At 41.6% G+C, this 26,358-nt stretch overlaps 1 protein-coding gene across 3 annotated transcripts in view; it reads left to right on the plus strand.

The window, feature by feature from the left end:
• Positions 1-26,358, plus strand: part of fam172a (family with sequence similarity 172 member A) — a 131,264-nt gene that overhangs the window by 21,825 nt on the left and 83,081 nt on the right. For all 3 annotated transcript variants that reach the window (XM_053871836.1, XM_053871835.1, XM_053871837.1), the window contains exon 7: positions 23,855-24,073. In XM_053871836.1, the coding sequence (XP_053727811.1) occupies positions 23,855-24,073 (219 nt within the window). The remainder of the gene's footprint in view (positions 1-23,854; positions 24,074-26,358) is intronic.

Consider the following 26,358-nt stretch of genomic DNA (forward strand, 5'->3'; position numbering starts at 1 on the left):
CTATGTACATTTTGTTGTCATAAAATGAAAAGTGAAAGTTTTTTAAAAATCAAACTACTGTTAATGACATCATTGGATGGCAGGCGCGAGATTTATCAGAGGGTCATACAATCCTGATCCTGCAGCATAATATACTTGTTAGTCATTATTCAAATTTCTGAAGCTGTGAGAGTTTCAGCTAATTAATCTACTTTTTATTTTCTTATTTCAACTATACATAAACTGTGTGTCTACACATATGTATGGGGCAACAATCAAATTTAATGTCTTTACTTTTTAAACTTAAAACGCTACTTTTTTTTCCTTTTTCAGACTGCATCATTCCATCTGTTTCATGTATCTTTTCTTGTTTTTCCCTCAATATCCGTATGATGATGTTTTCGATCGGTGTTACTTTCCCGCCGTATGCTGACAGCCTATCCCTTAACCCTCTCAGGAGCACACAACGCCATGCTTGGCTGACTTGTTTGCGCTGATGTCAAGTTTTAGCGGTTAGCAGGCGGTTACCATATGCCACTGTGCTGCTGTCGCCCCCGATGTCAGTCAAACGAATGTCAACCTGAGCTCAGAAAGCAGCACACTGCGGCGCATATCCAGAAAAACACTGTTATACTGACAGAACACACACAGTCATATTTACTCCCAAAACTGTGCAGAAAACAACAAAGGTAGCGTGGACAAATTAACCAAAGACAGAATGTTATCCTAAAACTGCTGTATAGTTTTAGGGACACACTAACAGTCTCTTGTTAGTGATTTGAGAAATGAAGGGTTTTTTTGTACTTATGTACTTTATGTAACACCGTGGCCAGCTATTATTACGATTTTTATCATGATGATCATTACTACTACTACTACTACTACTACTAATAATGTATCTATTAAGATTAAAACAGGTAATAGATGACTGTATACTGTCCATAGCTATGAGTGTGTGTTGAGTGGTTGTGAGTGTAGTGGTCTGTAACTGCCCTCTGTCTAGATCTGTCCAGGGTGTCCCCCATTCTCACCCAATGTATCTATTCTTTTCAGTCCTATTGTTTTCTCTGCATCATTTTTTTCTTTTTGACCTTGTTCATCACCATTTCTTTCCCTTCCAATCCCTGGCCCTGTTTATCTTCTAGGCTGAGATGTCCAAAGGGCACTTCAGTAGCCTTTGGAGTCTCTGGCTCTTTGGCCTATGACAGATCAGGACGACAGTGTGACCAAGACGGGTCGATCTTTTTCTGCATCCTGCTTGTTTTCGCTCTCTTTCTCTCTCGCTCTCATCTGTCTGTCTCTGTCGTCCTCTATCAGTCCTGCTGCCGGGGGTCTTAATTAAACATCTGTTAAACTGCTGAACACCACTTTTGATCGGCAGCGATAAAAAAAAGTGAGATTATGATATCAATAACAAGACATGGTACTGTGCGACCCCTAGGGAGAGAGAAAAAGCACTGGCAGAGTGAAAGAAGGGGGATGTCTCAGACCAGAGGCTGTACTCGTTGACTGCAGTGTCTTGTCGTGACCTAGTTGCAACCCCTTTGAAGTCCATGAGCTGATCTCTCTCTCTGGGCTGCAGAGATCTGCTGCATTCAGCTTTATTACAGCCAGAAAAAGAGATGAATCCAATTCTCTGCTCTTCAGCTGCCTTTAAACCCTTTTAACCCCATTTGGACGTGCGCTTCTGTACAGTATATGCAGGCTTTAATCGACATGTGTTTTTTTTTTAAGTTATCGGCGTCCACCCTTCCACCTGACAGGTGAAGTTACCGGCTCCTATGTCAGGCCAAACGGGCTTCATCCTTAAGCTCAACCATATTAAGAGAGAGTGGCATGTTATCAAGAGAGCTGACCTAGAATAGTCCAATCACTCTATATCCCGCCCCTTGTGTGCCCTCGCCTGTGATCGCTGTGCTGCCAATGCTGCAGTCTATACTGTGTGAGTGTGTGACCCAGTTCAAGTGGCTGGTGTCACCGTGCTTTGGAAAGCACTTAAAATTGCAAATGAGCGAGTGTGTGTTGTGTTTCTGCATCATTTTCCAGTCGCTAAGCAGTATCACCATCACTGTACGTCCTCACCTGCGATGGGGAATAAATATATATTTATAATATTTAATATAATAAATTGTGTTTTAAGTCTTTGAGTGGTATCCAGTGTTCCGTAATTGAACAGTTCTTTGTCCATGGCTACATTATGGAGCTGTCAGTTTTTATTGTGTTATTTCAATACACATTTAGTAATAAATAGAAAGAAATTCCAACTACAACTTGCCCATTTATGTCTTTCAGTATTGAATAGAAAGCGTTTGTTCATGGTCACTGTGGACAGATGAAACATTGGCCTTTCGCTGAGCTTCGCTGCAATTAAATTTAATTTAGCTCGAGCCTGCGTAGGAAGAGTTTGAACGAGTTCATGGACACACCCTTGTGCACCACGCAAGATGGCCGTTGTGTGAACTCACTCAATTATCTTAAAGTCTTGGTTCTTGCCCAACCCTCCCTGGTTTTCTCAAGTATCTTTCCACCTGCTCCCCATTGAGAGTCTGTGTGTGCAGACACTCTGCTGGGGGCATGCTTAACCTTTTTCTTGGTGCACAACACACAGAGACACACATGCTCGTCTCCAAGTTCAGCTTCAATTAACAAACCCACTTCACTTTTCTCCCGTCTTGTATTCTCCCTTTCCTTTGGCTTCTTTCAGAAGTTAGCCGGGGGCCTGGCAGAGGCTCATCAACCCTTTTCCTTGGTTAGATTGCATACAGGTACCCTCAGTGGCTGTTTCAAATGACTTCATTAGCTTCTCAGTCAAGCCGTCTCTCTCACCCCTCATTCCTCCGTCTGCCTGTCGGTCCCCATCCTTATGCTAAGAAAATGATTGAGGCCATATGACACATTTAGTTCCTAGCTGTGTGGTTTCACTTTCTAGGTCATGCTCCGGCTGTGAGGCCGGCTGCCTATTGCCTCACCGAATTAACCAGGTGTACCCTATGATGCACTGTGATATTGATCAGCGTGCACACAGGCAAGTATGTTTTCCTTTTCGGAGCAGTAGTAGTTACTTGTTTTTCCATGTTGTGTTGTGTTGTGTTGTGTTGTGTGTGTGGAGCGCCCTGTAAAGATCAATGGCGAGTAAACCCTATATGACCGTGACCGTGTAACAAGGCATTTCTCAGACAAAATGGTTTATTTGAATTGTGCTTCAGAGCTTTTTTCAGTCTGCAGTTTTTATTATCAGTAGTGCAGACGCAGCCAATCGACACTCAGGTGAAGTTCGGGGGTAGAGGAATTGGTAAGTTAAAAGTTTACCCAGCCTCAGGTTGGCTCCAGGTGGAACCGCTCTAAGCACCGAGTGGTTTCTCCGGATTTGAGGGTGCCAAGAGTCTCAACCGTCTGCCAGATTCCATACATCACATTGTGAGCATGGAACAGACCTGGTCATACTGTTTAAGTTCCCTAAGTATGGGATCAGGTCTAGCCATCAGTATCCTTCATGAGGGTCCACCATGTTGTTATACCGTTGTTATACCTTTTGATTCCCTAAGAGAAGGTCTGAGTATTATCCCTTGCTGTACTGGTTCAAGTGACAAGTGGTAACTGGTAGGTGTTGCTCAACGTAATGTCTAGAACATTCACATTGCTCCTGCTACATTCTGTATCACCATTTACGTACACCATGTGCACTGGGGTGAAGGGGTCACGGTGTGTATACCTGCCTGTAACCCTTTAACTTTCATTTGAGTTTCATTCAAGTTGAGCAGGGAAAGTTTGTGCTCCATAAAGTTTCATTGTAATAAAGTGCCTGATGGAAAGATTTGACCACAAGGATATGATCAGCGAGGTCATCAATGGCTAAATGAGTTCTCTTTCCCCTTAGAGTGAGAAGGAGATCTCGGGGGTTTTTCGGGAGGAAGATGCCTGTAAATTTGAAACTCTTTTGGTCCAGCTCGAGCTCTTTGCTTGCTTCGGGCAAGCATTAAAAACCTGGGCCTGTTAAATTAAGTTGGGATGTGTGCACAGCCTTTGGCTTTACAGACACGTGCACGCATAAGTTCTCTTACAGTGGCTGTGGTGTGCACAGGCGCTGGCTTTATTTCCCCCCCATTAACTTTTTTTTAATTGGTTACCTTCCATTTTCTGTGTTCTGGACTCCCCTGCAGATATGTTGGTGCCATGGCAAACATTAATGTGCCACACAACGAAAGTCCATCTGATGTGACATATGCAGTAGTGGATTGTAACAACACCTTTATGAAGCTCCACTTCCTTCAACATGTCCACTTGCATCTCTGGTCTATTAATGTATGTTCTAAATACAATAATGTATGAAAAAGTAGTTTTGAATAGGATTTTAGTACACTGGCTAACACACTACTAGATATTTACTGGTGAGAAATACGATTCACTTTTAGAGTCAGTGGAACCTGCTGTATATTCTGTGCCCTTGTTAAAGTTGAAGTTAAAATAGCAGGGTTCGCTGTTCCCCTCTTCACCCAAGAAGCTGAGGAGTTGTCATGTGCTGTCAGCCAGGTGGTTCACTATCTGCCTGTCACCGCTCTGCTCACGAGCCCTTGGTCCCTGCAACCTGCCAATTGGCGAATAACGTGTGTGTATATGTGCTTACAAGTATGTGCGTGAATGAGTGAATTTTGCCCTCTGAGCACTTTATTCATTCTTCCCTTCAGTGTCAGTGACACGTCACGTAGATTCAGTAGGGATCCCATGGTTGTCCTCCGTCGGTGTTTACTTCATCTGTCGACTCCCTCCTACCAAACAAGTTATACCCCGCTCTGTGTTTACCTGCTTGTTTTCTGCTCTCTTACCACACATTTCTACTGACTTGTCATTTCAAATAGGTACAGGGTGGTTGATAAGTGTTGTGCCAGTCGACAGGCACTCCTCCTCAGAAGGGAGTAGGATTGACTTTTTTGCTAAGCCAGCTAACTCATTCAAACTGGAGCGCAATGCTCCCCTCAGTGGATATTATCACAGACTCACATCATTAACCCACGGGTTTGTTACTGGTTCCACTGGCAGCTGCTGCCCCCAAACTTTTCCTCGGCTTTTGACCAGTCTCTTGACTGTGAGTGGTCTTTCAGATTGCTTGAAAGCCTTCAAAATTGTCCCTTTAAGTCTAAATGAAGTATGGAAACAAATGTGTGCATGTCAGTAACGGATGTTTTCGGTGGAGGGTTGCAGTCTAAATGTTTGAATGTGACAATTGTAACATTTCTATTTGCATCTTGAATTGATTTTCTGAAGATAAACCTTCTCACATGTGGAATAGCTGGTATAGGTGCCTTGTGTTAATCTCCTAGTTTGTGGGAGCAAGACTTGGAGGACACAAATCTGTTCCTATTACTATATCTGCATCGAAAATATCACATCAAATAAATCATTGATGGCTACATAACCGTTCTTTTAATTTGTGTTTCAGTCAAATGTGAAACCATTATGATAATTTATCTGAGTCTATGATGCCACACGAGTTTGTGTGAGAAGGTATCAGCTAATGTAAATCCAATGCCAAGGGCGCTTCGAAGGTCTCATGAATGAGAGATTAAAAGAGTGGGATCGGAAGAGCACGAAATATTTATACCCACACAACTGCAACTGGCTAATTAGCCTGCTATTTCAGGTCCGTACTGCAGGGATCAGGTTCAAGAGTTCACCTGTCTGCCACTGAGGTACAACCGTAGTAAACTCGAATTACCTGTCATATAGCCAACAAACCCCAGAATTACACGTCCTTGTTCTGCTCAGTGACTTGGAAATCAGTTTGGGGCCTTTTTTTTTTCACTTGCACTTTCAGAGCCAAATAAAGCTTATAAGTCAGATTTGTATAGTATAATTATATGCAATGTTGTTGCATATATATATAGTGTATTATGATACGATACATATCCCGATACTGGAGTGGTGATGCAACATATTGTGATACATATTGTGTTGTGTCATATTGTAATTAGAGCCATCATTTAAAGGAGAAATCATTATTATTAAAAATATTCATACAATATCGCATAATTGAGTGTATCAATATTTTCTCACAACCCTAGTTCAGTGCATTGCAAAGTTTTTTTTTTAATCGTACAATACATTCAATTCATGCCAACAAACTCGCTGAGAGAATTGAAACCAAAGTGATGGCGAATTGTGTCTGTGTCAGCACACAGGGTCTTGACTTATACTTCACTACTGTCCCATTGCTTTGGTGGTAGATCTGGAAGACACCTTGAAAACTTACTGTGAACTTAAATCTTCATTGAAAGAAGCCTTGGAATTGACAAAGATATATTGTGGCATATACGGTGTGTTGCAGCAACTAAGTTGTGTACGTGCCACGACTTGTGACTGACAAAACACGCATCTATGTGGGCTAGTCTGCTAAAGGATTTCCTTTGAACCGTTTTATCCCGTTTGCATCATTGATATTCTGTGTTTCCCTGCATTCTTCTCGGTGCCAATCCTGCCAGCGCTAAGCCTCCATCGCTCGCACAGTGGAGTGTATGGCAGAGCAGACTTGGAGGGTCGAATTGAGATAATGAAGTTGTCAGAGGCGTGTAGCATCATGGCTGATGGGAGAGCCTGCCAGGCAACCAATAGTGAGACTTCGCCTGTGATCAGCCGAGCATGATGGGAGACCACCCTGTGTAGCGAGTGCTGAAGCCCGGCACAGCCCCCAGATCAAAGAACTGGCCCACTAGTACAGCAGCAATTAGAGAGATGCTCCAGCTTAACACTTGAACACAAATCTGAATACACATAGAGCAAAGATACAAGTAGCTTCCTAACATATGCAAACATAAATATATGCAGTGGTACGGCTGCACATAATCAACTCGCAAAAAAGTTGAAAACAAATAATTGCTTAAATCTCTCAAAAACACACCTGTAGCCATATGTCTCAACCAAGTTTGTTGCAGAAGATGCTTTCAAAACATGATCTTCTCATCCTCACCCCACTGTCGCATGTCGTCCTCAGCTCTGCTTTAGGTAAGATCTCTTATTAAAAACCCTTCCATTGCGTTCCCCCTGTAAAGCCTCCAGTACCGTAGCTTGCTTGTTCTCCCGTCTTGCTCCCTCTTTGTCTTTCCAGCCAGTGCTTCATTCTCTTCTCTGCCCAGGGTTTTGTTTGAAATTCAGAAGTGCTGCAGTGAGACTGCTAAAACCCAAATGCAACTCTCTCTTCCTCTGACTTTTTATTTATTTACCTCCCATCAGTCAGCATTTTATTCCTCTCCGACTGGAATCTGTGTACCTACGGTACGAAGAGGCTGCTGAGGATTTGTCTTTGTCCTGCTTACTTCTTGATGAACTTGCCTCCCGCTGACTCAAATAAAGATGAGTTTAGGGGGCCAATCGGGAAAAACAAAGTGTGTCTTGGGCTGCGCTCTGAAAGGGGTGGGGGTGTGACTGTTTGCATGGGTCTGACCGAACATATGTGCATGCGTTTGTGCAGTTTAGTGAAAATTTCTTGTGCTTCAGATTTTCTATGGAAGTGGCATATGCTGGCGGTGGGTGGCAGGGCTGGAAAAGCTGGTCCTCTGTTGGGGAATATTTCATTTAGTGGAAAACTTTCCACATGCTGTTGGTGGAAGTCACAGCTATTTGTCAAAGCATGGATTTTGACATGCCTTGCCTTCTGTTTTTGTTACTTTCTACCAAACCTTGATGGCCAGAAAGATAGATTAAATCTGTCTTCAGATTAGATTAGAGAATTTGATAAATATAAATTCTGATCTTGAAATGAAACAAGGATTTTTCTCTTTTTTTTTTCTACCTCTTAATGGAATATGTTATAAATAATATAATTCAGTTAATGAAATCATTTTCGCTGACATGGCTAAACTTTTCGTAAACCCCGTATCCTTTTGCTTGAAGTCCACTTTATTCACAAATGTAAATGTCTTGTTTGACTGATCTCAAGTGTATTAAATAGGTCAGTTAAAAGGGAACCCCTCGCTGCTTTGTCTGAGTTTCAGAAATGATTATTTTGAATGGAGAGACATGGAGAGGTCAGGAGACGAGTTTAAATGCAGGAGCACCTACTCTCCAAGGGAGATTCATCCATGTAAAGAGAGAAAGAAAGACAGGCAGGGAGGAATAGGGCAGATGTTATAATGATGGCAAACCATGCTTTTCTTCTCCGTTCTGCATAATCATGATCCTGAACTGATGGGATGCTGCTTCAAAAAGATACGGAATATGTTTGAACTGTGGATGAACTGGAACCTGCATATGAACCAAAGCTGGTGGTAGCTGAGCCCAGCAGCCATCCTCTTTCCCCGGCTGGAGAATTTCAGCACCACATGGATGTTAATATCCAGGAGAAGAGTTGGAGGGCATTGATGAGGGGCTTGAAAACTATAGTCGCCTTTGAGATGCGGAAAGTTAATGATGGAAATTATTATTTGTTTGTGTATAGGTTCAGAAGTCCTTGAGTGTGGACGAGAGACTGGCAGTATGTGGGCTGGCAGGTGAGCAGACATTTGCTCCAGGCTGCTTTTTTACCTTTTGATACAACAGCCTTTGTGGTGAGAAAGAGACATGATTTCTCTTTTTTTCCCAACCCCTCCTCTCTGTAAAACTACTGCTATCTGCATATCATCTTTTTTCGGCTTTTATGAATCTAAAGTCTGTGATATTTTTTCCCCCTTCACTTTCTTTCTTTCGTCTACTCATGCTTTTACAGCACACTGAAAAGCTTGCATGACAGGAAACAGCAGGGTGTTGTTCCGCTTAAAGGAGATAGGTGGCAGTATATTGCCAGGCAATATCACCTCACCTCTTCTCCCCTTTTTAGACAGTAATAGTTATCTATCTGATACGTACTTTATACCACATACTGAGCTGTGGTCCGTGTTTTTAATCTCATCTTCAGCTCCCACTATTCTCATAGTTTTTCATTCATCTTCTCTCATTTTTCCTCTAGGCCCTGCTCTCCCTATTTGAGTTATGACCTTAAATGCTAAAATGCATTGATGTTCAGGGTCATTAGTGGAGGCTGAGCTAGTCATTCTCCTGTCTGATATCATGTCTGTAAAGATGGATCTGAAAATGCTCCACTGCTTACCAGCTGTGACGCTGGACTGTCCACTTAGTAATGATTTTGGACAAATGTTTGTCCGGATAAAAGACTGAGATGCTGTGATCACGCACCTCGTGTCCCCATCGTTGACCTGCTGTTTTGTGGTATCTTCTAGTATGTAACCTGTTACTCACTGCTGCTATGTCTCATATTTTATATACATCTACTGTGTACGTTTTATCAAGCAATATTATGTGCTGCTCCACTTTGTTTCTAGCATATAATTGGAACCTGTCCTAGCCTTTGTTGTTTTTGTGATCACTCTGAGTAATGTTGAAAACTTGAATTCTGTATCTCTGAAATGACTGTGGTCACTGTTTATTTATTTATTATTTAGAAACATACAGATAAAGCTTGGCACCCTGGTTGATCAGTATTGAAATTTTGCACGGTTGTAAAGGTGCATGTTCAAGTAATGATATTGTGTCACCACGTTAAATGAAGTCACAAGTATCTGTCTGCCATCGAATCATTCTAAAGAAGGGAATTATACTGAGCCGCTGCCAGGTCCATTCCATTTATCACAATCCCAAATCAAAAGTTAGTAGTCGGATGTGTTCGAACTGGCCACACATTGGTGAGGTCAGCCAGAGTAGCTGGGTGAGAGCCAGCAAGCTCAGCTGGGTCTGAGGCAGTGAAGGAGTTGCTTGACCATAAATAAGAATAGGTTCAAGTGTGAGAAGATCAAAAAGAAATCAGTCTGCTTTTTTTTTTTCTTTTAGTAAGCTGCAGAAACATAAACTCCACACCCCTCTCTCTGTCTCTTATGATCACACTAACTTACAGATAGACAGACTGCTGATGCTCGAGCACCAGCCCCTTTTCCCTGGAAAAGAAAAGTTACTTTCTTGAAGAAAAATGTTGCTCTGTTGTCAGATCCACCCAAATGTTTCTTGATATCCTGCGGGCAAGTTATTTGAGTCTGTGGAATAATAATTTCCTGACCAGCACCGTGAAGCTCACAGCCCCTCCCACTTCTCAGCTCTTTCCACCTGCCGAGCATCAGACAGGTAAACAAGGTGGTAGAGTGATCCCCCTCCGCCAGAGTATTGATCCATTTTAATAGGACACTTTGGATTCTTGATTGGTTGTTAAAAACGCGCTGATTGTCCTTGTCGTTCAGTTAGATATTTCAAACTAGCTCACATTAAATGCATTACATTTTGAAACTCACTTCTTCCAACTTCCACCTTGCATTTTTTCCCCTGAACGTACACTGTTTTGGTTTATCACTAACTTCTTGTGCCTCAAGTGTATGCATTCATTTACATGTTTAGAGCTTATTTAACATCTGAAGCACATGGACCGTTCCACACTTGTATATTCTTAGTACTTAGTACCATGCCAGCCCTCAAGACCCTCATTCTTGGATAATTGTTCTGCAAGTCCTCAGCCTCTCTTTTAGTCTGAAACCCAAGCTCATTGCAGACATCACGGTCCCCCTCAACCCCCCACCCCGGTACACACATACACACAGACAAGGTGCACAAAAAAAAACCCTAGTTGTCCTTGTGCATAAAAGTAAATTCTTCTCTCCAACACCTTTTCAAATTAATATTTGTGATGGGCGCCATTCTGCCAGCCCCAGTTTCTGTTCACTGGCTTTGTTCCTACGTTTGATGTAATGGAGGCAAGGACAAAGAGGAGAACAGGCAGAGTGTGTGAAAATGGTAGTTAAGTGGGCTTAAGGGCTCCTTCAGTAGCTTCTGAAAGGCCTAGACCCTGAATAGGACCCTCGCACTGCTAAGCTGTAGTGCAGTAAACAAGACAGGTCGGGCACAAAGGTGCGTCTGAAATGAACACATACCCTCCAACCCCCCCTCTTCTGACTCGCCACAACCAGGCTCTGACATTCAGCCAATCCGGAGATTTGTTTTACTCTTTGGTCTTATTCATATTCTATCTTTCATCATCTGTGGTACAAGCATTATTCCATGTGTCTTAACTTTTGTAGTTGCTCTTCTGCAGGGGATAATGTGAGGACATCTGTAGCTGGATCTTGGGCCATTTGGCACTTTTGTTTGGTTAATTACAATGAGGATAATGTACTAGTCTTTCAGATGTCCAGAAAAGACAATGAGACAGTCCCTGGAATTTAATGAGACACCATTAGTCCCAGTTCCCTTTACTTTGCTTGGAGAAGCATGGCCGTCTCTGTTGGCAGTGATGGAGTGAGGCAAAGTTTTGATTTAGTTTGCTACATATTTTCTAAAGTTGGAGAAATCATTGGCGTGAAGAGAAAAAAAATAAGCGCAGCCTCAGTCTCTTTTATCAAACTGATATGTTCTTTGTGGACATGAGCTGGCGTCTTCTGGATGTTGAACGGGTTGATGCAGTGAAGGAACAGTGTCATCTCGAACAATGATTTCTGGGGGGTCCAGTTCCAACACAAAACCCAGCCTGGGCCTGATTAGGAATATCACCCGTGTTGTCACTTAGAGTTACCGTTTTTTTTTTTCAAGTCGTGCTTGATGTCGATCCTCTTGTAAAGATGACAACTTTATCTCAGCTACCTAAAGATTCATTAATAATGAATTTATGTCAGTGTTAAGTGCATTAATTCACACCCTTAAAACCTTCACTCATCATGAAGAGATTACTTCAACACTCATCATGTTTTCCTTCCCTATCACCCGTTCTCTCTCCCATTCCACCACATTTTTTTCTCACCTTGGCTAATCACGGTGTTACAACAAAGGACCAGGCTCCATTATTGCATGTGTGCTTCCTAGAAGAAAGGAAATGAGAACGGGACAGAGGGTGGCCGTGGCCTGACACTGCACTATTAATCTTCCAGTAAAGCCTTGTCAGGCAGAAACGGACACAAATGGATCACTCCCATTAACCGGGGGAGTGTAGGTAAGGGCTTTAACAAGCGTTTACCAGAGTCCATTTTCTCACTAATGAAGAGGGGGAATACGCGACCTCCCAGCCAAACCCGCCAGACTGCACTTAAAGGTTGACGGTGAAGTCAAAGGAGGCAAATAGAGTAACCAAAGAAAGACAGATGAAAAAAAAAAAGAACAGATTTTTCACTTTCACTGGTGATCTGATGTGAATGTACTATGAGACCCAAAAACACAAAACTGTCAGTTGCTGCTCTGGTTCTTTAAAATAACATAGAATAGCTTTCCAAAAACTCAACATTATGTAGCTTTCTACACTTTCATTTACTCAAAGTGTTGACTGTTCTGTTCTTATAATATGATGTTATGATATGTCGGGTCTCAATGCGCCATCCAAAGACGTTGGCTCATGACCGAGACAACCTCTATCAAGGTGTTGGGCAATAAAAAAATGGAGGGGGTCGCTATCCTGTTATTGACTTTTTATATATTCTAATCCAGATGGGCATAGATATAAATCGTTAAAAAGCCTCTGCATGTCAACTTATTTTTTAGAGGTCCTCTTTGTTAGCCATTAAGTGTGTCAAGATTTATCTTAAGCAGTCCTCCTTGTGCCCGCCCAGAATATGCCAATTTTATAAGGGGTTTTGGATTTATGCATAATGTTTTAAACATTTGTCTGCCTTCCCCTATCACTGTCTCCTGAGCTGTCATGCCTGCAGCACAAGTTCTGTCCACACAGTCTTAAAACCTGCTGGTTTTGAACCACAGCTCTTTGGGATGTCTCGCCATCACAGCCAGGATCCCAGAGGATAATGTGTGGGATTTTCTTACATGCCAAGTGTGTGTCTTTGGATCGCAATAAAGAAGCGGACGTTGAATTTCTAATGTTGACTGTCCCCTCTTCCGTTACCACGGGATAGAGGCACAGTCAAAGAAAGACAGGTAGAAATGAAGGCATTGTCAATGTGTTTTAAATCCGGATGGGATGATATCCGAATCAAATTGTAAAAAAAATTACTTGACCTGAGAGTTGTGCGCTGGAGTCTCTTTTGGTTTGTTCTCCATGAACTAATGATTTGACACACTTTAAGGACACACAAGTGATGGCTTCAACAACGGTGAACAGTTGGTGTTGTGTGTTGGCATTCAGTTGAATGACATGTTTTGCCGTCTGTTTTTTTTTTTTTTTATAATTTTTTGTTCATATGATCATGTGTTTCACTCACGGTCCACACTTGTTCACTCTGTGAGTGAGCTACATGGACACGTAAGGTACTGTATATACTGTACTAACTAACATCTAAGACAGAATAGTATTGAGACACCACGATTGTCCTAACCGCAACCCCTTCACTTGAACGTCAGGTGGCAGGGGAAACATTTGACTTCATTGAAGGTAGATTCCTGCGTCACCATGGGACACGAAAGTCCACCGGGCGATAGGAGTGAGAATAAAAGGGACATGTTGCGACAACATGAGGATATGACATTTTGATTCCACTGTTTGCTCAATGAAACTGCGATATTACGATACTTTGGCTGGATTAGTTGGGGAGTTCATAAGAAGTAAAAACAGGCTGCAGAGGAATGGAGATGCTTCTCCGACCACATGTCTGCTATCACTGCATTCAACAGATTCCCTTGGGTAACTACCAGACAAGTGGAAGACTTTACCTACCTCCTCCTAGACACCCCCCGCCTCATCTCCTCTTGCTTTCCCTCCCTCCCGTGCATCCCCACACCCCCACGCCCCAAACATTTTTAATTATATCTTCTCCCAAGTACTGCGGCTCAGTAACCAAGGAGCTGACATTGATGCATGTGCTGATAAATCCGCAAACACTGGAAACAAGATTAACAAAGATTTTGAGGAAAGGGTGACAGCTAATTTTGCGCAATGGTCGGCGCCTCATTCAAGAGTGATGTTTTTGATAGAATAGTCCACGCCTGAGAATTCTCAACTCACACAGCGGAGGGGGTTGTGAAGATGGCACGAATAGTTCTGCGGCATTTGCACTTCTGAGATTATTCGGTAGACTGTTCCCTTTTTTCTCCGTTTAGGCTCTTGTTCTTTATCTAGCGTCATTTACATGCCTTCATCTATAGCCCATCCCAGGCATACCTACCACCTTGCTTGATGTTTATAGGCAGAACATCCTGGAGATTCGTTCAAGAAGCATTGCATTTTTTGTTTAGTATTTCTTTGCTCCCATGTGTCCGTTTAAATTCGCTGCGCTTTAATCAGCAGTGTCTATTGTGTGGAGGACAAGGAGGCCCAGACCCGTGGCCGTGGTGTCTCCCAACTCAACGAGACACTGATACACACTTCACCGAGAAGGATATCATTCTATCTAATCTCCCTCTCCGTGTCACACACACACACACACACACGGGTACAGAACACAAGATAACAATCATAACTTCACAGCTGATTTCCCATTTCCTCATCGAAGGCGCCTCTGTCCTACCTACTTTTCTCAAACCTGTAGCCAATTTCACATTAATGCAGTAGAATCATTTCCTTTTTTCCCCTTCCAACTCCTTATTGGATGTCTTGCTTCTCCCAACTCCCCCTAACTTCAATTATATTTGTCTGCCCACGTCTTTTTCTCTCTTGCTGTCTCTCTTACCCCCATCTGCTTTTGCTTTTGTCTGTTGGGCTTCTCGCCCATCCCAACTTGATAATGAGGAATGCGGTGTGACCCTGACCTCCATCGGCCCCGCATCCACCTCCCACCCTTCCAGGTGACCTTCTGTCCCCGTTTTGACAGCTTGATTAATTACCCGGTGTTATGATTTATGAGAAAAGCAGTATGTAAAAATAATAGACAACAGGTGGTCTTTAAAAAAAGTAGAATATTTGAAAGGGCTTCTCGTGAGGTTTGGGCTGGTGGTGGGAATGAGGGGATTTGTCTGTGTGTAAAAGGGATCTGAGGAGAGAGGATGTGTTTTACAGCCGTTTTCCATGGTTAATTGCTTTCAACCATTTTTGAAGGCTACGCCGGGTTAATAGGAAAATGTCTATTGCGCTATGCATGGTTTGCTCAGTTGCCATAGCATGAAGGTCTGTATTTGACCGTAAAGTTAGAGGATGAAGGGGATTCCAGTGCAGACCCGGAGTGTGCTTCAGAGCGTACACCTCGCCATGTGGTAGTGACACTGTGGAAAACGTGCTGGAAGTACATACATTTGCAAATATTCTGTATTATGTGGATTACTTAAAAAATTATATATAGGTGTCTAATTCCAAATCCGATAATACCACACAAGTTTTCAATTGAATTTGAGCTGCGTACTGTAGCTCAGATGGTAGAGTGATCGACCTGTGACGGATAGGCCGCCTGCTCGATCCGAGCTCCAGAAGTGTTTGTAGTTGTGTCCCTGAGCAACATCAGCTCCTGATGTCTCAGATTGCATGCGTGAATGCGTGTCTTAGTGTAAAATTATTTGGGTGCAGGATTAGCATGGAAGGTACCATGTAAATAACACATTTCTTATTTCAGAAACTTTTTTTTTTTTTTGTTAAACTGAAAGGTTTGTATTTAATCTTATTGTTGTTTTTATTTTGTTTGATTTGAAAAATGGATTTGTGGCAACACATCTGTTTTTTCAACTGGTGCCTCATCTGACATTCAATGTTGTTCTTTGGGCAAGAAATATAACCCAGAAGCCCAATTTTACACTCCAAATGCTGATTTTTGGGAATGTTTTCCCGTTTGCTATGTATATTATCCATTGAAGTGTCATCCCAGCAGCCTTCTACCATGATGTTTCATGCAGCAAATCGCTCCAAGGTAGTCACATCGAAAAATATTTCTTACCTATCCATTCAGGGCTTCAATCTGTGTAGTTAATTTCAAACGCTTTGCTTTTTCCCCAATTTTTAGGGAGCCTAAGCTTTGCTCTGCTCAAATGGTTTTCAATGTTATGCTTGAAAAGTGAAGCTAAGCTTGTTGCTGAACATCACTTACATTCTGCTCCTTTACCTCCTTCTCCTTTTTACAACCCAAACTGAGCCATAACATTACCACTTCAAACTTGTTAATAAATGTGACCAGGTGAGAAATTTAGCTCTACTTTTGACCAAAGGTGTGTGCAGAATATTTGAGCGACCAAATGACAACACGGTCTGCAAAACACAAGTTATTGTTGTCCCTTTGCAGCCACCTTTTCACTAAGCAACTTTTGGGCCACCTAGACAGTGGTCATCTTCCTGAAGCATGTATGCTTTCCTTTAAATACTTACATGCCTACATACCAAATTCACTCTTCATCTAAAATACCAAGCCAAATAGAAATGTATTAACATACATATGTCACTCTATTTTCACTGCGGTTACGAGAAGACATGAGCTAGGGGCCAACCAACTAGCTGGTTGGCTCTTCGTCTGTGGTGATAACAGGCTAGAGGTAAAGGGAGCCCACTCTGAACTTTGATCCTATGAGGTCAGTGTTCCTGTGTGGTTTCTGGAAGATTCATAGCCTCAGATATAGCAGCTAGCCATATAACCAAAATGTTGTGTTTAGAAGTGAATGCATTTCATTTCATTCTGCCTCGTCTCCTCCTCTAAAGATGATGATGATTTTATTATATTTTACTGCTATAAATTCCCTCGCAAGGTCGTGTTTCCTGTATCACGACTGCAAGAAGTATCCAAGTAGAGATTAGCAACGACAACAGTGACCGGAAAAGTAATAATTATTGCGACATCAATAGTATTGATGAGAACTCAAAGAACAGTATTAATGAAGTCTGTAAGTGTTGATGTGTCTGCAGGGACCAAATGTGTCCTGCTGTTGACCCTGGCTGGCTTTTCGTGTACATATGGTAGTGAGTCTCACATGCACTATGTGTACATGTGTGTTCCACTAACTACCTGTCCAGATGGCGAAGGAGACACATTTGTTATAGGTGCTGCTCAAGTGTCTTTTTGGTGAGTGCACAGGGCCTGCAACTGTTAGAGCCATTTGTGTTTTTGTTTTTGGAGAGTAGCTACTGTCTTCTGACAGACTGAAACACTATGAAAGTACTGGTTTAAAGGGTCGCTCATTGTTTGTTTCGTTTGGTCCTCTCCTTGCCGCCACGCTCGATGCTCTCTCTCTCTCCTGATTTATACATTAAATAGTTAGGCAGGAGGACACAGACGCACACATCATCCCATGATCTATATTTCTTTGTGCCCTCATTAAAAATACATGTGTATGCTTAGGGGAGATAATATAGAATGTATAAATCAAAATGCTAACGGCATCAGAATCCGCCTCCTGTATTTATTTCCCCACAGCTTTCCCACCATGGGATAAGGACTCTACCTCCTGTCTGTATTCCTATCTGCATGCGAGATCACATTTATAATGCAACATTCAATTCATTACATTATTTGAATATTTAATGGGAAACATTTGATTTTCCTTGTTCGAGGGTTGCACGGAAAACTTTTTGAACACTGGATCATAAACATTCAGTGTCAGTATCACAGGCGACGGTGTAGCTTTTCAAAGTTCAGCATTGTGAGTTTACATTCACAGTTTGCGGCTTTGCGAAAAGAGAGACAGTGCTTCTCCGTGGAAAAAAAAGTTGACAAATGACTTGTGTAACATTTACTTGCACAATCGATAGCTCTGACAATTTCCACCTGGACGGTGATTAATGCTACATCCACCCCCAATCTAGCAACCCCCACCCCCAACCCTGCACCTCCCTCTGTGAGTGTCGTGCTGAGAGCAGATGAAGCAGGCCTCCAAACTCAGCCTGTGTGTGTGTGTGTGTGTGTCGGACTCTGTTTGTGTGCTTGTACGTCCAGATGCCTCCACTCGATCAGAGTCTGACATTTGTACCTACCATATAACTGTCCCGTAGCCTTGGTTGCAAGCGTTTCACACAAGTTTGTCTGTGTGTCATTATGTCTTTGCCCTAACCAAGGTGCTGAAAATAGACAGGTCGGGAGACGGAAGAGAGAACTAGACAGTGCAACTGAAAGAAATGTTAATGCGCGCATGAAAAGAATCTGAGGCATCAGGGATCAGAAGCGGAGCTATTCTCTTCACTTCCTCCACCCTACTTCTCCACTTTGAACTCATTTATAAATATTCAGCTCCACACATTATAAACAATTTCTAAATGAGCGCAGGCATCCATGCCAAGGTTAAAAACTCTGCTGTTTATTACAGACACTACTATTTGACTTGCTCAAAAAGGTTGGCCTCCTATTCTGACCTAATCTGTTTGTGCTCATTAAGATCAAGAGAAATATCATTACCACTGAGTCTCATTTGCTTTGACCAAATTAGTTCAGGACTGCATTAGCCAAGGTTAAACCTAGAATGGTTGTCTTTGAACTTGTAATGGAGAGGGGATTTTAGAAAAACAAAAGAAGAACAAACAATTATAAGGAAGGAGAAACTTGTGTACGTCTTCACACAAATGATTACTGCCTTTTTATCTATTTTTTGTTTTGTTTTAAGATGCCAATTTACTCCGACAACACAAACATATGTTTGCTGCTTTATAGATATTTATATAATATTTCAGTCCTGATTCCCTCTTGTCCCAAAATGAAAGATAGACAGTACAGTATTTTTATTTTTATTTTTTTTCATTTGGTATTCTAATGTGTTGACATTATGTTTTTATGAAAAAATACAAACTTTTGTTTTGTGACTTACTGTTTTCCTTTTCACGCTTGATGTGACAAGCTTCAATCCTGGTTTTTGTTTGAGAGTAACTGAATATAATCGTTTAATATTGACATATATTTATAGCTTCGCATTTCGAATCTGTTTTTTGTTTACATCTCACACCTCTCCTCCCATTTGTGTATCTTCCGTCGTGTGTGTCTTCTGTCTGAATCTTTTCAATAGCAAGTCAGGTCATGTGATTTAATAGCAAGTACAGACAAATCTTTGCGTGTTTCAAGTGGTTTGAATATCTGTTCAGCACTCCAGCTTGTTGGTTCAGATTTGGTGGTGTAAGCGCTTTCACCGATGGTGTAGTTGACGTATTTGTTCAAATACCCAGTGGACCGGGTGCGAGGTTAAGAAATGACGACATTAGGTCACCTGCACTTTTTTACATGTCTTCTTTGTTTCTCTTACCTAAGTCAGCCTTGTATCTGGCATACCTCCGACTGCAGGAGTCAAAGACGATGATGGATTTCTTAGCTGACAAGCTGAGGATGGTCCCATCTCACTGCCTCTCTCATCACCCAGCGATCCACACATGTTTTTTAATAGCCCCTGTAGTACAGTAAGTGTTCTCCGGCCCCCTTTGTTCCTTAAGAAACATGGCTGGCTGCTCCGAGGGTGTGGGGGGTCCTAGGCTGTGTTAAAATGAGAAAGGGGACACCATGACTTAATCTGACAGTCCTATGCGATCTGTGTGGTATCACAGCCTCAGGGAGACGGGGAGCGCGGAAGAAAAAAAAATCTAGAGAGATGGGGAGAAAAGCGGGGGATTGGATGAATGAAAAAGCTCACGTAGAGTCAGAGACAGACAAGGTCACACAAAGCAGGGTGGCCCTGTCAGAGCGGGAGAGAGAGTGAGAGCACATACTTGCTATAACACTTTTCTATGCGGCCTCATAGCTCTGTATTTAGGAACACTTTGTATTGCTTTATTTATTTTTCTCCATTCACATCATCCGAGAGCAGCAGAAGAACCAAACCGACACTAATGGTTTACTCTTGCCTATTTTCGGTCTGCCATTGTGATGCAGCCCGCAGACATCCCTCCCCTTCTCGTCTTATTGGATAAGTCTTGCTGGGTGACCCTTTACCCTGCTGTCAATCAAACCCTGGTGACGAATGGGCGGCTGCGGTTTGCTGAAACAAGGAAGTCGCGCCCCTAGCTTCGGTTTCAACGACCGAAATATCAAAACGCGGTAACGTTCAGTCTCATTTCGGAGTCTTGACGCCGATGTGAGCCGATGCTTCTTCATGTTGATGAAGTGGATTTGTTCTAGACGTCTCACACAGCCTTAAAATCACATGACAACACTGTTCACCTCTCCTCAGTGCACGCACCCATGACCACTATCAGCCGTACTTTGTACCTGTCAAGTGCTGTCCTTTTCCCCGTGCCCAAAGCTCTGCTCAGTATAAGAGCTCTCACATCAAAGCTTCACTGAGCTCCACACGTACAGATGAAACACCCTCTCACCGCGGCCGCATTTCCCCCCCGCCACCACGCGCTAGACAAATTTCATTTCATTACGACGCCACTGGAAAATAGAAGAGCTGATGTCTTAAAGGGGCTTCTTATTTACTCTCCTTATGTACTCACTCGCAGCAGACTCTTAGCTAATAATGCAACTGGAATGAAGCATAATGATTTGTTGACATCTCAGTCCAAAAAAAAGAAGACACATCAAAGAACACATTTTGTGAGAAGCAACGTTTGCGAGATTTAATGGCAAATATACGTTTTTTTCATATACTGAGAAATGTGTTTTAAAAAAAGTGGGGAGCACAAGTTTTATTCAAGAGAAGGAGCTGCTGTGCTTTGATTGGCTGGCGAACCTTTAAGTCATCATGAAATGGTTCATAATTGCGAATTAAGTTTTGTAGAGAAATCAAAATGGTTTTGGTAAGAAGGAAAGTCTTCTTTTTGTTTGATGATACAAGCGTTGGTTACCGTAGCAGCGGCATCCTTTGTTGCCCTATCTGATGCGGGACAGGCCGACAAAGGAGAGTTACGGAGGATCCAGAACAGGGTGATGGGGGTCGCGGTACCCTCCCTTAGTGGGGTCGGGGTGACCCTCTTGACCGCTGGCCCCGGGGCACAGGCTCAGTGTGGTGGTGGCACTGGGGCACCCGTGGGGCATGGGAAGAGACTTAACCACCACACTGCTGCAGAAAGACTGACCCAAAGCAGGAGGACAGCGTTTGGGGGGGTTTCATTTCAAACTATTTGGATAGGACAAAAGCAAAGTGACCTAATGTTACAAATCTGTGTGAGAGAGATTTGGTGGTATAAGAAGCAGGGTTTGCCTACGCTTTACAATGCAAGTTTGTATAAAGATTCCGAGACTGACAGCATATCACGGAACAAAGATCAGATCTGACTGCTTTGAGAAGGAGAGCAAGTGCTGACGGAACTGCACATTTTTCAGCGCTCACCTTTTGTGAACACATTTTGTAACTTGTATCACTTGTAGGTAGTAATTAAAATTATCAGTTGAAAAATGGCGTCAGTGCACAGCCTTCTTTTATTCACCGTTGCTTTTTATTTGTCTGATGGAGGGAGAATAACAGAAGAGGAAGTGAGCAGACAGGGAAGTAAATGATGTCCTGACACCAACTTAGACCTCTCAGTGTTCAAATAAATGATGGCTTCCGACGTGGAGGGGAACCCGGCTGCCCCGTTCCTCCAGAATTAGTACCGAGGACACTGGCCGCCTTTGCAGCAATCTTCTGGGTGATTGAGCAGCTGAAAGGGTTAGCACTATTAGCTCGGTTAGGTATGTAAGCTCAGACCAAATAAAAGGCCAAAAGCCACTCAGGGTTGGCATGAGAGCACCCAAAGCACTGCAACAGGATGCTTTTGACCACTTGAGGTTAGCTTGAGAACATGTGAGGCTAGTGAGGGACGTTGACCGGTTAAGGGTCAGGTTAAAGGCCCAAAATGGTGTGATACTGAATCAGGAATCCGAGTGTGTTAACTTCTGTCCTGTTGAACCTGATTAAGGTAATAATAATCACAAAATAGTTGTGACTAGGTGTTAAAAATAAATGAAATTAATCTGCTATATTTATATTTATTTATATCATTTTATATTTTTGTTAAACCCCTAAATACTATAATCCATCTAAACTGATGTTTTTCATTTTATCTATTTATTATCTTATTATTGTATTTAAAAACTTGTTCCATATGTATTTTTGGCGACGAATTCTTAATATAAAATATCAGATTTGATGGTTCTCTCCCTGACCCTGAATTGCTCTCATCAGTTATTTTATCAAGCTGCCACCAGTGGGCAGTGCCACAATGCTGCGCTGCATGTTGTTGCACTAAGCATCTCTCCGGATCTCCCCACGGTCCATTCCTTTTAAAAAAAAAATCCCTTCTTCTTTGTGGAGAGTGTGTTATCAATTGATATTGTTACAGCAAAACATTTTTTCTTTCACATTTCACATTCACATCTTTGACATTTAATGGCATTTAACGTCTGAAATTTTTATTTATTCATGTTTAATGTTTTTCTGCCCAAAAAGCAAAATAAATGAAATATTTCCCATGGCATTATCACTCTTTATTTATATAGAAATATTCTACTGATGCAGTCATTGACTCCCATTTGTGGGGCTTAAATGTATTAAATGTAATATATATATATATATATATATATATATATATATATATATATATATATATATATATATATATATATATATATATATATATATATATATATTATACCATTTCAGCAATTACAATTACAATAGTTGTATTCAGTCATGGTGTAATTTTGTTTACGTTTTTTGGGTTTTTTTAATATGCATATATCGAACAAGAAACATCAGTGTTTTGCTGACACTGCAAATGGTTTATTTTGGTCTGCTTATCTGTAAGCAATATGTTCGTAATCTATTGAGTCAGTGAGTAAATAATGAGAAAAACAAAAAAAAAACATTTTACTTTCTTTGGTGCTTTCATGTAACTTGTCTTTAAAGACTGCCCAGTGCGAGACTTAGCTCTGTCTGACTTGGAATGTAGGTGAGAATGAGACTAATTTTATAATCTGAATAAGTGAGAAAGTGTCATTTTTCCATTGTCAACACATGGCAGGTGCTAAGGAAAAGGGTGCGTGGCAGGTTTGATGTCGACGGGCACAGAAGGGACACACTCACGTCAACAGGAGACAAGCACATTGTGTTAACACTTATTAAGGAGGAGACGATGTGCGGCATGTGAGGAGACTGTGTGTCTGATGGAGGCCGCCTCGCTTCCCTTTTACATCCTTAAAGGTCCTATTGTCACTGCTGATATATTTTTCCTTCACCTTAAGGCGTGTGTTTCCTCGTGTGCTTGCATGTGTGGAAAATCACAATTAGCAGCGTCCCTCTTTTCCTGCGTCGGATTGACAGTGTTTGATAGATTAGACTTCAATTAAAATGGCATCAGAATTCGAGAAAGCACAGCCACCACTTTTATTTTCGACTGAGTCTTTACTGCTTAAGTTCCAAGTCCAAAATCCTGCACTCGCACGGTAAGTGGATGCAGTTGCAGATAACTCTGGGGGTGAGTGATGGTGGGATCGATCGGTTTTGATTTTAAGTGACACGTGGCCTTTTCGAGTCACTAAATGCTATTCACTGACTGAAACCAGCAATCCCCTAGTTACTTCTCAGGCTCTGCCGTGCCCTGACACTTTCTGTCGCCTTCTCTTTCTTTTCTTCCTTCGTTTGTTTGGCACTGAGCTGCAAGTTATTTAAAATGTGTTTTCTTTTGCCTCTGATGTAGTCATATGAAAATATTGCCTGTCTCTTGCATGTAAAATAGTTTCATTTATTTAATAAAAATATTTTTAAACATAAATCAGTGGCTTTTTAATCACGCTTTCTGTGTTCAAACAATAACAATATAGTCATGCATTTTATTTTTAATCCAATCGAAATATTTTCAAGCCTGAGGGAAAGGGAGTGTTGTGTTATATATTCAAAATTCCAAAACCTTCTTCTTGATGGAAATCTGAGACACGAGACAATTTAGTTTATTATTTTCTTTTTGTGCTTCCTTATATTGAGCTCCCACTTCACTTTGTCATGTTTTCTTTTATTTAATTCTACGGCTAGAAGGCGAAACATTACTTTTTTTTTCCTCACGTCCCTAGTTTGTTCATAATTAATCCAGTCACTGATATGTTGATAAAACATAAAGAGCTAAATCTAACCACTTAATCTGTGTGTAATCTTCATGTATTGTCATTTTCAGGAGGGCTTCGGCGTGATCGTGCTCAACCCCAATGAGAACTACCTGGAGGTGGAAAAAGCTTCAGAGCCATCGCCTTTGCTCTCTCTGACTGAGTCCTCAGACGAGCCTGTTGAGAAGAAGGAACGCATTGATGACAAGGAAACCAAGAAGAAGAGAGAATTCTACGAGAAGTATCGCAACCCACAGAAGGAGACTGAGACTGAACGGATCCCTATACGGGTGAGTGGCGAGGGGAGGAGAGCGACAGAGGGATGAAATGATATGTGCTTATCCCATGCAGAAGTGATGGCTAGCAGGAGGGGCTGTCAGGGTCGTGGGAGAAGGTAGGAGTAGATGTCTAGGTGAGAAGAAGGGAGGGATATTTGGAGAGAAGGTACGCATCGGAAGGGAGTGGGAGGCTGCTCGATGAGACAGAAAGGGAAGGAAACGTAAAGTAATGAGGGAGGATGGAAAGCAGAGGGAGAAAGAGAGGCTCTTGTGTGGTCAGCCTGTCTGTGAAGAGGTTGGCCAAGCTCCCGTCGCCTCTCAGTGAGCAAGTGTTAACCACATGGCTACCTCCCTCTTTTTTTCTCTCCTTTCCCTAACTCTGTAGTTCTTTTTTTTCCCTGCTCTCAGATGGTGGGCTGGTCAGTGTAGCTGTGGCCTTTCACTCATGTTGACCACTGGGAGTATTATCTCTCTGACACACAGTGGAATTTTAATAATGTGCCAGATACACACAGAAATCAATCCCGGAATAGGGATGGACGCTTTGCTCGAGCAAAAAAAGATCAAAAATTTGGATTCTCTTCCAGTTATTGTTGCTGAAAATACACAAACTCCGAATGTCATTTGGACAGCAAATACATTGTGAAATACAAATACAGCATTGGTAACACATCTCATGCAAATTTACATTTCATCCTTCACAAACAAGTTGGAAGTTGTGCTGTGCTCTACTGTTGTGAACATGCAACACTAATACGGAGCTCTTCACCAAAGTTCTATTCACAAATTATTAAAAAAAAAAGTGAAATAGCACCTCTGTTTGAACATAAAAGTAGCTTCATACTCTTCATTTACAAGTATTTTGTTTGCGGCAACAGTCACCACGCCATACTGAGGCGCGCATATGAAAGATATCGCTCTCTAATGTTTGACAAGAGCTATGGCTGCACTGGGACTAGCGGGCGGCGTGTGAGCTGTCAGCTCCCGTCCCCTCAGCGATACCTTTCCACACAGTCTAATAAGATGTAATTAGCTGCAACGCTTTCATACTATATCACACGTCTTTACATGTGAGCAGTCCCCCGTCATGAAACTGATGATATGGCACCGTTTGCGTTTTTCCAACTCGGCAGAATAGGTGTTTAACAGTTGGGGAGACATTCGACTTTGACCATTCGTGGTTTGTGAAAATGTTCATTACGTTTCACTGAGGTTATGTTCAAAATGGAATTTGACAAAATGTGTACTTGTGCTAATTTTTTCTTCAAGCTCGACGCTTTTCTCATGAAGAAATCTAGTTAGACATGTTCGTTGTAATTACAGAATAAGGCTGCTTGCATGTATTATTAATTAAAAAAAGCCACTTCATCTTTCCCTTGCACAGAAGTAGCAATAAGAGGTTATTCAGAACAGCTCTTGATAATGGCTAATACAGAATAAGATAAGTCACACTCAAATTTTTACCAGTTAGTCGATTGACTTTTATGTTATTACTTTAAGTTTGTCAATTTCTCCCTTTTCAGCCCGTCAACCCTCAATGTTTTTTTTTTTTTTAATTTCATGATTTAAAATCTTTTCCTTCTCAGATGAACTGGACGAGTATGAACATGTACTTACTTTTGACTGACAAGTAGTTATTAAATTTGATAAGATTTTAATACTCAAGTTAGAAGGTTGCAAGATAATAAGACAAATGAAATCCCGACCCTCATAATGTAAAATACAGTGAGTATAAAGAGATTACCAGGCAAAACACAGAAGAGTGACTGTTAACCAACTGTGTGAGTTAAGAATTTCAGGGTTTTATTTATTTTTTAATTCTTTTTACTGGAGACATTAATGGCTCTAGCTACTTGTACTTGACATTATCCAGCTACTGTAGTGTTCACACACAGCTGAGAGTGCTTTTTTTAAGATTGTAGAATAACAAGAATGAGTCAGCTACTCATTCTGCTGCACCACCGCCATTTTTCGTATTCGTCGGCAGAATATTTATTCTCAACTATTTCTACTTATTCCTCGCAAAACCTGTCAGTAATTTGTAATTTAATTTTGAGCTTTGATCATAAAATCTTCCCACACATATTTTTATTTTAACTTAAACTAAGCTTCATGTTCATGATGCTTTTCATCACGTTTTTCATTCGTATCGTTTTTTTTTTTTTTTATATTTTTTACAGGAAAAACAAAAGTAACATCTAACGTCTTTTCAAATCAAATGAATTTGTTCTATGAATTCAAAAAGGAAAAAACGACTCATGACACTAGGATATGTTGTTGAAAGCTACCTTTAAAAT

The sequence above is a fragment of the Synchiropus splendidus genome, chromosome 7, assembly GCF_027744825.2.
Source record: "Synchiropus splendidus isolate RoL2022-P1 chromosome 7, RoL_Sspl_1.0, whole genome shotgun sequence".
Classification (NCBI taxonomy): Eukaryota; Metazoa; Chordata; class Actinopteri; order Syngnathiformes; family Callionymidae; genus Synchiropus; species Synchiropus splendidus.